The 12,672-nt window shown below is 64.3% G+C and overlaps 3 protein-coding genes across 3 annotated transcripts in view; 1 reads left to right on the forward strand and 2 right to left on the reverse strand.

Moving 5' to 3' along the window:
• Nucleotides 1-551, reverse strand: part of MNEG_5931 (hypothetical protein) — a gene marked incomplete at both ends in the record, with an annotated part of 2,758 nt that extends 2,207 nt beyond the window's left edge. Inside the window, 2 exons of the mRNA XM_014045590.1 lie at nucleotides 1-9; nucleotides 528-551. The exon at nucleotides 1-9 is cut by the window's left edge and continues 414 nt beyond it. Coding sequence (XP_013901044.1) covers nucleotides 1-9; nucleotides 528-551 — 33 coding nt within the window. The remainder of the gene's footprint in view (nucleotides 10-527) is intronic.
• A 701-nt stretch (nucleotides 552-1,252) lies between these two features.
• Nucleotides 1,253-4,365, reverse strand: MNEG_5932 (hypothetical protein; the record flags this gene model as incomplete). The annotated part of the gene is made up of 5 exons (XM_014045591.1): nucleotides 1,253-1,266; nucleotides 1,505-1,734; nucleotides 1,987-2,035; nucleotides 2,280-3,650; nucleotides 3,906-4,365. 5 exons carry the CDS (start codon nucleotides 4,363-4,365, stop codon nucleotides 1,253-1,255), a joined length of 2,124 nt encoding a protein of 707 aa, XP_013901045.1.
• Nucleotides 4,366-7,696: 3,331 nt separating this feature from the next.
• Nucleotides 7,697-10,208, forward strand: MNEG_5933 (hypothetical protein; the record flags this gene model as incomplete). The annotated part of the gene is made up of 4 exons (XM_014045592.1): nucleotides 7,697-7,851; nucleotides 8,030-8,303; nucleotides 8,516-8,999; nucleotides 9,274-10,208. 4 exons carry the CDS (start codon nucleotides 7,697-7,699, stop codon nucleotides 10,206-10,208), a joined length of 1,848 nt encoding a protein of 615 aa, XP_013901046.1.
• Nucleotides 10,209-12,672: the final 2,464 nt, after the last annotated feature.

Here is a 12,672-nt window from a genome sequence, read left to right on the forward strand (position 1 = left end):
CTGCAGTACCTGCATACGTCAGAAGAGCGGATTTAAGCGGGTGCCCTCTCTGAACGATGCCTCAGCTGGCTCAAAAAGTGGGTTGCGGGAATTATATTGGTGACATAACACCCTAGACGTGCGGAAGCGCTCCTTAGCGGGTGATCTGATGCTGCACTCGCCTGTAAGTCTAGGCTCATCCTTGTGCCATGCTGCCGCCGGGTGTAGCAGATTACATTATTGCACCAGTACAGAGATCTTAGGTAGTCTTATTAGCGTCATGGTATGCGTCGTGAATGCCGAGCTCCATTGCTCTGTGGTGGCACCCGGGTGCGTAAAATAACCATGTCTGGCTGCGTGCAATTCAGCGAGCCCAAGTTCATCGTAGTCCTTCTTGAGCATGGTTGATGACGTATACTGTGGATCAGCCTACATGCTTGCACTCAACGCTCACGCCCTGCGCTGCGGTCGTGTCGTGTACGATTGACTGCACTTTGACCAATCACGCCCCTCTCTGCCCTCCCTTCGTCGGCCGGCTCCACCCGCACCTTTGACCTGCTCCACAAGTTCATTTAATATCCTATGGGCCATAGAAATATAGTCGGTAGGTCCTAAAGTTTATATCGGCGCTTAGCATGATGACAGTCCTCTTACTTGCGTTGCTCGAGCACGTGTGCAGGGCTTTGCGCAGGAAGGCAGGGACGTGTGATAGAGGCGCGAGCGCACAGCTTGCGGGCAAGCGCTTGCGCGGAGCCCCACTTCTGCAGCGGGACAGGGTTGATCGATGCTGTTGGGCGCCGGACGGGCGATAAAGGCCGCGCGCATTGCTGCGCGAGTGATAGCGATGCAGGCGTTGGGTGTAGGGGCCGGATCCAGACAAATGCGGTTGGCCCTGCAGCCTCCACGGCCACCGAGGTTGAGGCAAACTGATCATTCGATTCCAATCCACAATTCAGCTGGGTCATTCAGCAGCGCAAAATGCGAGGCACGGCCATCAACGTGATATATACACAACATGCCGGGCTCTCACAGGATGTATGGTGCAAAAGTGGGCCGACGAGCTGCGATGCGGCGGGCCAAAGCATTCAGGCGCCGCATCTCGGGCGCCTTTTTGGGCCGCAGCAGCCATGCAGCACGCCGCACATCAAAGCCTCAGACCGCGGCGCGGGCCTTTGGCTCCTGGTGCGGTATAAACCAACGTCGCGCGCATCAGGCGACACGCGCGGCCGCGCTCAGGGTCAGCCCCTCCTCCTTGCACCTCCAGGCCGGCGCGTCACGCGCACGCCCCTGCAGAAAATACATGGTGAGTGCAGGAGGTTGGGGGCCGATCCAGTGTCAGCAGAGCGTGCCGCAGCGCACTGTTTGGGCCTATTGCTGGCGCCAGGCAGCACTGACAGACAACCAGGATGACGTCATCACTACGCGCATGACAAGCGCGGCAGGCCAACGATCGCTTCGGCTGGACTCTCAACAAGTCAGAGCCGCCTAGAACACCCAAGGCATGAAGCCAGTGCCCGGCGCTCACTCTTGGGGCACGCGCCGGGCTTGCAGTCCTTCGCCTGGTAGCACGAGGTCGCCAGGCACGCGTTGGCGTAGGTCTTGCCGCCACAGCAGACCGGCGCGCGCGGCTGCGCGAGGCAGCCGGTGGCGCAGGCGCCGAGCCGGCAGGGCGCCTCTGCCACGACCGCGTCGGCCGGCTTGAGGCCGCCGCACTTGACGAAGCAGCAGTTTGCAAAGGTGCGCGGGCCGTACGACCTGCGTGGCGGGAGGTGCAAGGGGTTGCGAGCGTGTGACCAATCGGATCAAAGATGGAGTCGAGAGCGGGGCGCGGGCGGCGTTCGCTCCCGCCCCTCAAAAAGCTGTGTGCTGGGGGGAGCAGCGAACCCCTGGGCAACAATTGATGTGCAAGAGCCTCATACATGCGGTGCCGCTGCGCGGGGGCGCTGCCCGGCTGCAGGGGCAGGGGGCCTCCTGCTCTCAGCCCTGCCGGCGTCGCCCTCGCCTTACTTGGTGGCGGCGCAGATGGGCTTGAGCTCGCGAGAGCACGCCTTGCAAGCTGCAGGAAGCAACGGGGAGGTAGTGGGACGTTATACTGCAGGCGTGAGCAGCCAGCTGGCACAACCGCGAGCGGCCAGCCGGCTGGAAGTAAGCGGCCAGCTGTATACCCACCACCGAGCAGACCAGAAAAAATCGCTGTGCCTGTCAGCGACGAGCCGCACGCCTGCCCGAAAACGCAGCGCGGGCGCCCCGACTCCCCGCGGTCAACGCCGCCGGTCAAACGAAGCAGCAGGGGCCCTCACCGTCAATGCAGGCGCCGGGGTAGGCCTGGGTCGCGTTGGCGCACTTTGCCAGGCATGGGTTGGCGTACGTCTTGCCGTCCACCCCGCACTGAGGCTTGTACTCACGCGTGCACTTGCAAGGCGCGGCCGGCGCGGCCGCGACACCGCCGCCAGCGCTGCCTGCGCCGGCGGGCTGCGACTTGGTGCCGAGCGCCGCCTTGGTGGTGGTGCTCTCGGCGCCGCGGCAGGCGCCCTCGTACGAGACCGTGGCGCCCGCGCACTTGGCGGCGCACGCGTTGCCAAACGTCCCCTTGGTCGTGCTGCACACAGGGGCGTAGATCATAGGGCAGACGCACACGGCGCCGTTGCTGCCGCCGCCGCCGCCGCCGACTGGCTTGGTTTGTGCTGGGCACTCCCCCTCCGACACGACAGTCGTGCCCGCGCACTTTGCCAGGCACTCGTTTAAGTAAGTCTTGCCGTCCTTGCCGCACACGCGGCGCAGGTTCTTGGGGCACACGCACGGCTTGGGGGACGCGGCCGGCGGCTTGGACGCCGTCTGCTGGCCGGCAGGGCAGCTGCCTTCCGACGCGACCGCCGTGCCCGCGCACTTGGCCAGGCAGTCGTTCGAGTACGTCTTGCCATTCTTGCCGCACACTTGCTTGAAGATGAAGGGGCAGGCGCAGGGCTTCGGCGACGGCTTTGAAGGGGTCGATGAGGAGGACGCACAGGCGCCCTCTGACTTGACAGCCGTGCCGGCGCACTTGGCGAGGCACTCATTTGAGTATGTCTTGCCATCCTTGCCGCACACCTGCCGGAAGATCTTCGGGCACACGCACGGCTTCGGCGACGCCGCGGGCGATGCGGGGGACGCGGGCGCGACGGACGGGGTCTGTGCCGACGCGGGCTCTACGGGGGCGCACGCGCCCTGGGACGCAACCGTCGTGCCCGCGCATTTCGCGAGGCAGTCGTTGGCGTAGGGCCTGCCGTCTTTCCCGCACACTTGCTTGAAGATCTTCGGGCACACGCACGGCTTCGGCGACGCCGCCGGGGCCGCCGGCGCGGCGGAGGGGCTCTCCTGCGGATCCTCGCAGGGGCCGTCCTTGCCTGCGACTGCCACGCCGTTGCAGCCTGCCATGCATGCGTTGCTGTACGTGCGCCCGTCCTTGCCGCACACGGGCGCATAGAGCGCGGTGCAGACGCAGTTGGGGTCGGGCTTCCCTGGGGCTGGCGCCTGCTGGACCGGCAGGATGCCCGGCGGCGGGCAGGGGCCGGGGGTGGTGGCCGTCACGCCTTGGCACTTGGCCTCACACGCGTTGACAAACTGCTCAAGCTCGCCGCCGAGGGTGCCGCAGACGGGCGCGTAGTTGCGGGGGCAGGCGCAGGGCTTGGGGACTGCAAGGGTGGGGCAGGTGTGAGGAGGTGTGGCGTGGGGTTGGGGCCGGGTGGGTGGAAAGGAGGTGGACGCTTGTGCTCTGCAGCTACAAGCATCTGCAGGGCAAGGGGCTCGCGATGCCGGCAATTTGGTGTTTCTACAATCATCTGTATCACATCCATGTCGAAGCTGTGCCCTGGCAGAGCATTGGCCCATCCGGCGACTAGCAGCGGCCCTCCAGCCCCGCCACACACCCGCCCAGCCAACCGCCTCACCCGCCGCCGGCGGCTCCGAAGGCGTCGCCGCAGCAGTGTCCGGCGCATCGGCGGCGCCGCCGGGCGCCACAGATGCCACTTCGCCTGACGCCGGCTCCGGCTCCTCCTGCGCCTGGCCCTTGGCAGCTTCCTCGCAGGTTCCCTCCGAGATGACCTTCGCGCCCTCGCACTTTGCCAGGCACTCGTTCGCAAAGTCCCGCTTGGTCTTGCCGCCGTCGGAAGACGCGCAGACGGGGCGGTAAAGCCGGGGGCAGGGGCAGTTGGGCTTGGGGACGGGCGCGGCGCCGCAGGACCCCGAGGTGAACGACTGATGGCCGTCGCACTTTGCAGCGCAGGCGTTGCCGTAGTCGCGGCCGCTGTTGAAGCGGGGCGGCGCGGCGGGCGGGGGCGAGTTTGATTTCGGCGGGGGAAGGGCGGCTGGGCGGGCAAGCGGCTTCCGCAAACTAGCATCCACCCCCATGCCGCGCACATGCACGGCCGACAGCGGGATGGGAGGAGTTCGCAGTCAAGCAAAAGCTGGGGCTGCGAAAGCAGGAGCGTGGGGCTCACCCCGCGCATACAGGCCGATATTCCTTAGTACAGACGCAGCCGGGGCCTGAAGGGGGGGGGCGCGTGGCGCAGGGCGCGTGTGGATGCAATGAGCGTCGAAAAGTGCCGGGCGCAGCCAGGCCGGGCAGCAGCTTATTGAATGCGCCAGATGGGGCGCGAGCAACGCCCCTGCGCGGCTCGCGAGCAAGCGCTTTCTGAAGCCGCTCAGCAACCTGGCGGCGCGGCCCGCCTGCGCTGCCGCGCGTGGCTGCCCTTCACGCACTCTGCTTTAGGGTGCGGTGCACTGCGCCTCCGACGGCGCCATGGTGCGCACCCAAGGCCTCCGCTGCGGTGGGGGCCCGGTGGGGAGGGAGTAGGCTGGGTGCATGTGTGTGCATGGGGGGGGGGGCGGCAGGACGGGTGTATGTGCATCGTATTCTTAGGCATTATACACTGCATGTCACGGCTGGCCGAGGAGTACTTTTTGCACCGGCTCGCTCCGGAGCCGGCGCCGCTCGCTGCCGCGGCGCGAGCGGGCCGCACCGATGCAGGGGCCGGGGTGCACGAGCTTCGCCCCCGCGCAGCCGGCGAGGCATCGGTTATCAAATGTCCGCAGGGCCGACGGCTGCAGCGGCGCGGGGGCCTGTGCGGCGCCCTCCTGCCCGCCGCGCGCGATAGCCGCGCAGACGGGGTGGTAGGCCACGTCACAAGCGCAGCCGGAGGCTGCGGGGTTTGCATAGGGATTTGCAGGGAAACGCCCGGGTGAGGGGCGCATGCCAGCTTATGTGCGCTGCAAAACCGGCCAGGCGCAACCGCCCCCGGACGAGCTGTGATACCGATTGCAATGAGGATGGCTTCAGCGACTGCATCGCCAGAGCTCAGCTGCCGCGCGCGGTAGGATCGTTTGACCCGGTCAACCCCATTGGGAACAATGCAATGGTTCATGTCTCACGTGTGATGCCGACGCAGACGGACATGCAGTCTTCCTCGCTCTCAAAGTTGTTGGAGTTGCCGCCGCAGCCGTAGTAACTAAACTGCTGGCAGCTGCTAGAAGCGGCGTCCCAAGCCCACTTGGACTCCACCTCGTCGCCCTTGCATCTCAAGTCCCCGGCATCCGCCGGCGCCGCGCACAGCCTGTTCACATTTCGCGGCTCCAGGGCTGTCCCGTGATGCAGGCGCGCGCGGCGGCGTCGGATAAAGGTGAGTCTTGGCAGGAGCGCGGCGGCGCGGCGCAAAGCGGCAGCGTCATGCGCGGAGCTCGATGCGGCGGACAGATCTCCGTCAGTGTGAGGCGCGACGTAGAAAGCATGACCAGTCCAAAGGTATCGCATGTGAGGGCCAAAAGCCAGCGCACCTGCCGCCACGGCTGAGACTGCAACGAAGAACGCCACGAGGGCGATGGCACCCCGCCCACCAACCCGCCACATGTCGGTGTAGTTTGTATGTTATGCTAGATAATTTCCTCCTAAATACTCGGTAAAGACACGGACTTCAGAAGAAGTCTTCGGCTGGGGCCTATCCGGGTCAGTGCCCGTGCTGTCAGCCCTGGTGTACGGATACAATGATGTAAAAACTCTCAGTGATACAGATGCGCACCTGCAGCGCCCTTGGATGTGACCCCGTTGGCCGGGGTGCGAATCCTGCACCTGCATTCGTCACCTGGTGCCGCCCGCACCTACAGGAGCCGGGCTTCTCGTTTGCCGGGCACATTGCAGCGGCAGGGTGCACACCTCTACATTTTGGCGTCGCGGACAAGTGAACACAGCTTATCTTGCAAATTCAGATAAATATCTGGCCAAGAGGCAGCTGGCGCCGCGCTAATGCTGCTAATTGTGGACTGCCGACAGGTCGTTCCGCGCACTTCATGCTGCACGCGGCCCGCTGACTCACCCCGCACGCGTGATGCCGCAGCCCCATCTGCGAGGCCGCCTGGACAGAAAACGAGAAACGGGGCGGCTGCAACAGCCATGCAAGCCCAAATCGCAAGCTGGTGGCCGGCTGGGTCGAGCCCACGTGACATTTGATTATGCCAGCCTGGCTGGCGGCCGGAGCCCTGGCGGGCGCCAGGGGCGGTTGGCTCACGACGTCGTGCGCGGCACAGAGCACGTTTGCGCTGTCTGTGGCGCGTGCATCGCGCTGGTGGTGGGTAAAAAGCCACTACTGGATCACATGACACATGGACCGCGGAACCTCCTTGGGAAGGTGAGCGCGGTGTCAAGGGTTGACCAAGACATGTCAGGCGGTCAAGCACGAGTGCGTCGTCAAGAATGACAGCTGTCATGGCTGATGGTGCGTAGGCTGAGCCAGGTGCCGGCGCAATTCAAAGAAATAATGTCGTTTCTCAGTACACCAGATTGCTAACAATATGCATTGCGAATGGCACTCCGGCTGGCTTGTTTTGTGGAGCGCATGGTTGGAAAGGGCGATGGCAGCTGTGGGTGGAAGCTGCAAAATCCCCCAAGAAGTGGGACAGGCACCCACACCACCACTCAAAGCTCTACCAGGGCCGCATGACACACCCAAGCTGTGCACGACCAGTGTTGTCCAATTGCTCCCCACCCCTAGGACTGCACGGTGGCAGCTTGGGGCCACAGGAGACGATTTGCGTGATGCTGCGCCTCCAAAATTGACAGCCCTTTCAACATCAAAAGTGCCGCGCTGCTCTGGCGGCGTCCTTTTAACTTCGCTTAGCCCCGCCACCGCGTCCTGGCGCACTGTTGTACAAGGTTGAGAGCCCCGTAGTTGGGTGAGGGGGGGAGCTTCAATGATTCGATTGGTCCCACCCTGGCAGATTGACCCGCTCATGTACAATGGTTCCCGTGGTGATGTTTATGGTGATGGTGGTCGCTATAATGGTGCCATGCTGCCCGGGCTATGCAATCAGCACCCGTGGCATTGAACAAATTAACTCTGGACCGGGCTTGGCGGGCAGGGGGCGACTGCGCAAAGTGCAGCTGTACATCAGGGAAACTGCTGAAGGCCTGGTATTTCTTTAAGTCGGACTGCCAGTCACGGCACGTGGCAGCTATGCATCTGCTTACGAAGTTGATGGCGTAGGGGCAAAGGTGCAGCAGCATTTTCGATGTATGGTACAGTAGTCCAAGGTGACCGAAAGTGACGCGCCGTCCGGAGCGCTGTCAGCAAACCTGCACCAGACTCAGCTCACCATGATACGCTAGCCCACGCATAACTCTCAGCTTTAATCACAGTGTCGTGGCTTACTCTTAGTGCATCCAGGCACCCAGATCATAAGATCGCAGACGATGGTTTCAGAAAGGATAGAATCGGAACCCGTGCAAACCACTCCACGGGTGGAGGTGACTGTGGCCAACATCACGGCCGCAGATGCTGCCGCACTGCAGGCAGTGCTAGCACACTGGGCATGGCACCAGTTTGCGCAGGTGCAGCAGGCTGGCACGTGGGACAGGCGGCGCTGCGTGCTGGCCCTTGCTGCGTGCATGGCAAGCTCATGCAATTCACAATTGCCTCCAAGATAGGCTGCTCCAGCACCCATTGAGGCAAGGTACACACGCCCAACAGGGAGCGCGCAGCTGCTAGGCCCCCGCAAACCTTCGCGCCCTGCACTGCCGCGACAGCGCTGCGCACCCGCACACCACCCTCAAGCAGAAGGGCTGGCCTTACGGAGGCGCGCCGCTGGCCGGGCGCCTCGCCCTGGACGTGCCGGCCCTCCTGAGCAGCCGCAGAGACGACCCGAACACCGCCCTCGCCCGCGGCCGCGACGGCGGCGACGCCGCCCCGGGCGTGGCGGTGTGGACGGACACCCTCGCGCCGCTGCAGCAAGAGGGCGGCCAGGGCGCGGCGGCGGGCGCGGCGCAGGCTGCTGAGCACCTGGCATACGCGCAAGAGCTGGTGGGTGGGACTGCCGTCAGGTGCAAGTGGACCGCACCAGCACATTTGTTTTCCTGCCACGCGTGTATACGATACAGAGACCGCATGCGACTGGAAAGTTGAGTTGGCGCCGTGCTTTCAGTCGGCTCTCCACACAAGGCACACCAGTGTGCTCACGGCACCCCCGGCCGCCGCGGCGCTCGACTATTCTCTGCTGTGCGTTGCGGCGGCAGGCCGCGCCGCCGCCGCAGTATGTGCGTGCGCTTGACGAGTTGCTATGCCAGGCGCCCCCCGCCAGCGCGGCCCCGGGCGCAGCGGCGGTGGTGGACGAGGAGGACGGCGACCAGCAGCAGGCGTGGCTGCTGACCGTGCTCGGCGCGCTGGGCGGCGGCGGCGGTGCGGCGGCGCCAGACGCGGGCGCGGTCGCCGAGGCGCCAGAGTGCGCGCGGCCGTCGCCCAAGCGGCGGCGCCTCAGTGCGGCGCGCTGCTTCAACTGCGGCTCCTACAGTCACACCGCCGGCCAGTGCGCGCGCCCGCACGACGCGGCGCGCAGCGGCGCTGCGGCGGCGGAGATGCGGGCGGCGCGCGGGGCGCAGCAGGGGGGCCTCGCGGGGCCGGGGGCCCGCTATTTTGAGGCGTCGCCAGCAGAGCAGCTCGCGCGCGCGCACCCGCACGCGTCGCCCGGGTCGGTCAGCGCCAAGCTGGCGGCTGCCCTGGGTGAGTAATGCAGGCGTTGAGAGCTCCAGCTTTGGCTTCCGCGGGCCCTGGCGCCGGGGGCTCTTATCGCCCTGTGGTGTTGTGCCGCTCAGTTATCACAACCTATTGCAGCGGCGCTGGGCGTCGCCAGAGCGCTTGGCTGGTGCTGGGTGCTGTGCCACACCGCTTGATCAGCCGCAACAAACGTGTCAGACGCGCCCTCGACCCCCGCCTCCGCTCCCGCGCTCTCCACCCTCATCTCCGCCTCCTGCGCTGCGCCTCCCGTGACCCCCAGGCATGCCCGACCCCTCGGCGCCGCCCCCCTGGCTCAGTCGAATGGTGGTCCTCGGCGTGCCGCCCGCATACAGCGGCGTCCCCACGGCCACCGCAGGCCTGGATCCATCTGCCTTGCGGGATGTCTCCATATTTGAGGACGGCGGCACCGCAGATGGCATTGATGGGGCTGCCAGCAACGCAGAGGAGGACGGTGCCGTCAACGGGGCTAGTGGAGCTTTGAATGGGGAAGGGCAGCCGGAGCAGGTGCAGCAGGCGGCACAGGAGGGAGGTAACGGCCAACAGCAGCAGCAGCAGCAGCAGCAGCAGCAGCGGAAGCGGCGCGCGGCGCCTCGCACGAGCGCCGCGCGTGCCTCGTTCGCGGGCGTCAATGCGCCGTTCCCTGCAGGCGCTGACTCAGCGCGCTGGCAGGAGGCGCTGGTGGCTGCTTACGTCATGATGACTACGGAGGAGGCCCTGCAGCATCAGAAGCAGCTGCTCGCGGCGGCAGAGGCATACGACGAGACGGCGCGCGGGGGGCACAAGGCGGGGGCGGTCGAGGCGCAGCGGCTGGCCGTGGATCCTGCGGATCCGCAAGCACAGCAGCAGGGGGAGGCGCAGGAGCAGGGGCAGGAGCAGCAGCAGGGGGAGGAGCAGCAGGAGGCGGTTGGGCCTGGGGGCGTGAGGGCGGAGCCAGCAGGGGCGGTCGTGCGGGAAGGCACGGCCGCTGATGCAGATGTGTCTGGGGAGAGTGGACAGCCAGCCAGCGACACGGGGGGTCAGGCGGGGCCAGAGGCCTCACTCTCGCAAGTCGCCGTGCAGGCGGCAGAGGGACAGTCGGCTGAGGGGCAGCAGCAGCAGCAGCAGCAGCAGCAGCAACAGCAGCAGCAACAGCAGCAGCAACAGCAGCAGCAGCAGCAGCAGCAGCAGCAGCAGCAGCAGCAGCAGCAGCATTGAAGGCGTGGGGCTGGCGGGCGGGCGCACATGGAGGCAGAGCAGGCATTAGTGATTGCGCTCCAGCCGCTCGATTTTGCAATTGTAAGCTGCTACAGCCCCTGACACATCTCCACCGTACAAGTCTGCATTTTGTGCGACTGGATCGATTCTTGACTCTTGGCGCATGAGCACTTGACTGTACAGTATAGTTACATAGACATAATTGTTCGGAGATTGTTCGAGGGGCCGGCTTGGTGAGATGTGAGGGCGCTGTCACATTCGGAGACGATACCGCTGCGGACGTTGCGCAGAATTGTAGTGCCCTGCGGTGTCACTGTCGCGTGTGGCTGTGATGGTGTCCTAGCATGCTAGCATGCTGAGCATACGGGCCGTTGCATGCTTTGCCGCAAAGGCCAAATCCATAAAAAAACGCGAAGCAATGACACATCCTACCTCCACACACGACTGAGCCCATACCCCTGAATACGACGGCGAACAGGCGCAGCATCAGTGCCTGTGCATGTGCAAAGCAAACTCAGCTCGATCTGCAAAGGGAAACGAAAAACAAATGCTTGCATAGCCTGCACAGAGATATTGACGCACTTCTGCGGTATCCAGCTAACCTGCCTGCGGGTGCCCTCACTAGCACTAAAGATTCTCACCCCAAGATGGAGAAGGCTGCAGTCAAGTGATTGTCATGGCCCAGAAGTCATTCACAACAGTCCGAGTTGCATGTGCCTGCGGGGCCAAGCACGCGTTGGGTGGCGAAAACTCGCAGGTGATCCCCAGACACATGCTATGTCAGGGCTAGCTCCTGCTGAGCTGCACACTGCACCAGGCGGGGGTGGGGGTGGGTTGCACATCTGGACACAGGCACAGGGCACACCTCGCTGCCGCACATGCATCGTTTGAGACTCAATCGTACTGCAGTGCATGGGGCTTGTATGCGCTTGCATATCCTCTAATCACAGGCAATGATCACAGCAGTGATGTCAACATTTCTCTGATACTGAGATAATCAGATACTGCACACGTTATCTTCTCATGGACGCATACGTGTGGAAACAAGCACTGGCTTGATAGGTGACCATTGTGGATCTTGCGATTATCGTGATACACTGCCTGTTGCTCTTGGCCGCTTTCTACGGCCTCGATGTGCTTTGTTGCTAGAGCGGCGAGCAAGCCGGTCACTCCCTTCGGTCACATGTGCGGGCGCAGCCGTTGCCTGCTGCCTCTTGTCGCTTAGAAGCTGCAAGAATAAGGCCCGATTACGTACTCAACTGTTATCTACATGGTTCACATATGGGCCAAGGTGAGATTTTTACCAGATCTCCGGCAGGGCGTTGGCATCTGTTTGAAATGTGGGATACGCACGAGTTCCCCCGCAGACTTGATTTTCCACCTCTGGATTATTTTATATTTGATTTCAATCGCAGTCTAGTCGGCTGATTTCCCTCTCTGGTGTGCGATGATTCCTTGCACCGCGGTGCTCGATTTGGCTGGCCACGTCCATGGAGAGGCTTGTGGCCACCCTCTAGTTACTCATGGAGACCACAGCGACTTCCTGGCAAGCACCGCAGGGTCGCGTGCGATGTCCGCCCGTGCGGCCAGCACGCAGTGACAGCAGAGCGCTTGGGCCAGCGACGCAGCGCATCTTATCGCCAACCATGCAGGCACATCCCTTCACTGCACGCTCACGAAAATTCCGCCCTGCCATATATCGTAATATATGCACCCAGGTGGACGGCGAGCTGCACCACGTGACCAGCAGCTGCTGCAGCAGGCAGTGCGTCCAGGGCCCGGTGGTCATCAGTCATGGGTACACCTCGCCCCACCTCAGGCGCGCGTCCGGGGGGCGCAAACGCACCATGGCCCGCACCCATCCGTTTTGAGGGCTCTTGATGCCACTGCCTGCAGGCACCGCCCCTTCCCAAGCCTAGGCATCCCAGCCTCGCCGACGGCCCTCTGCCACACTCCCCCGCAGGCGCCCGCACTCGCTCTCGACGGCAGCCCTGCTGCCGCCCGCCGCGCCGCCGAGCGCCCCGCGGCCGCCGCCGCCGCCGCCGCGGCAGCTGCAGACTACCCAGATCTATGCGGCCGGCATCTGCTGCCCAATGGAGACGCCCCTCGTCCACAGCTGCTTGGACGGCATGCCTGGCGTGGAGCAGGTGAGGGGACCCCCACCCCCCTCCCCAGCTACCGCCACCGACGCAACAGCAGCAACAGCTGCGACGGCAGCAACAGCAACAACAGCAGCAACATCAGCAACATCAGCAACAGCAGCAACAACAGCGACCGCTGCCCCTGCACGCATGGTCGGACAAGCGTCTCGCAATGGGGAATAGCCAGCACACACAAGCGCCCTCATAGCCACCAGGAATGACAGCAGCCCGCCCGCCTGTTACGCTTTGCATCACACCCGCCGCAACCAGTAAATAGCAGGCTGGGCCACGGTTCCCGCCCCATCGCCATAGCCTCCCCCCCC

Source organism: Monoraphidium neglectum (assembly GCF_000611645.1).
Source record: "Monoraphidium neglectum strain SAG 48.87 unplaced genomic scaffold scaffold00920, whole genome shotgun sequence".
NCBI lineage: Eukaryota > Viridiplantae > Chlorophyta > Chlorophyceae > Sphaeropleales > Selenastraceae > Monoraphidium > Monoraphidium neglectum.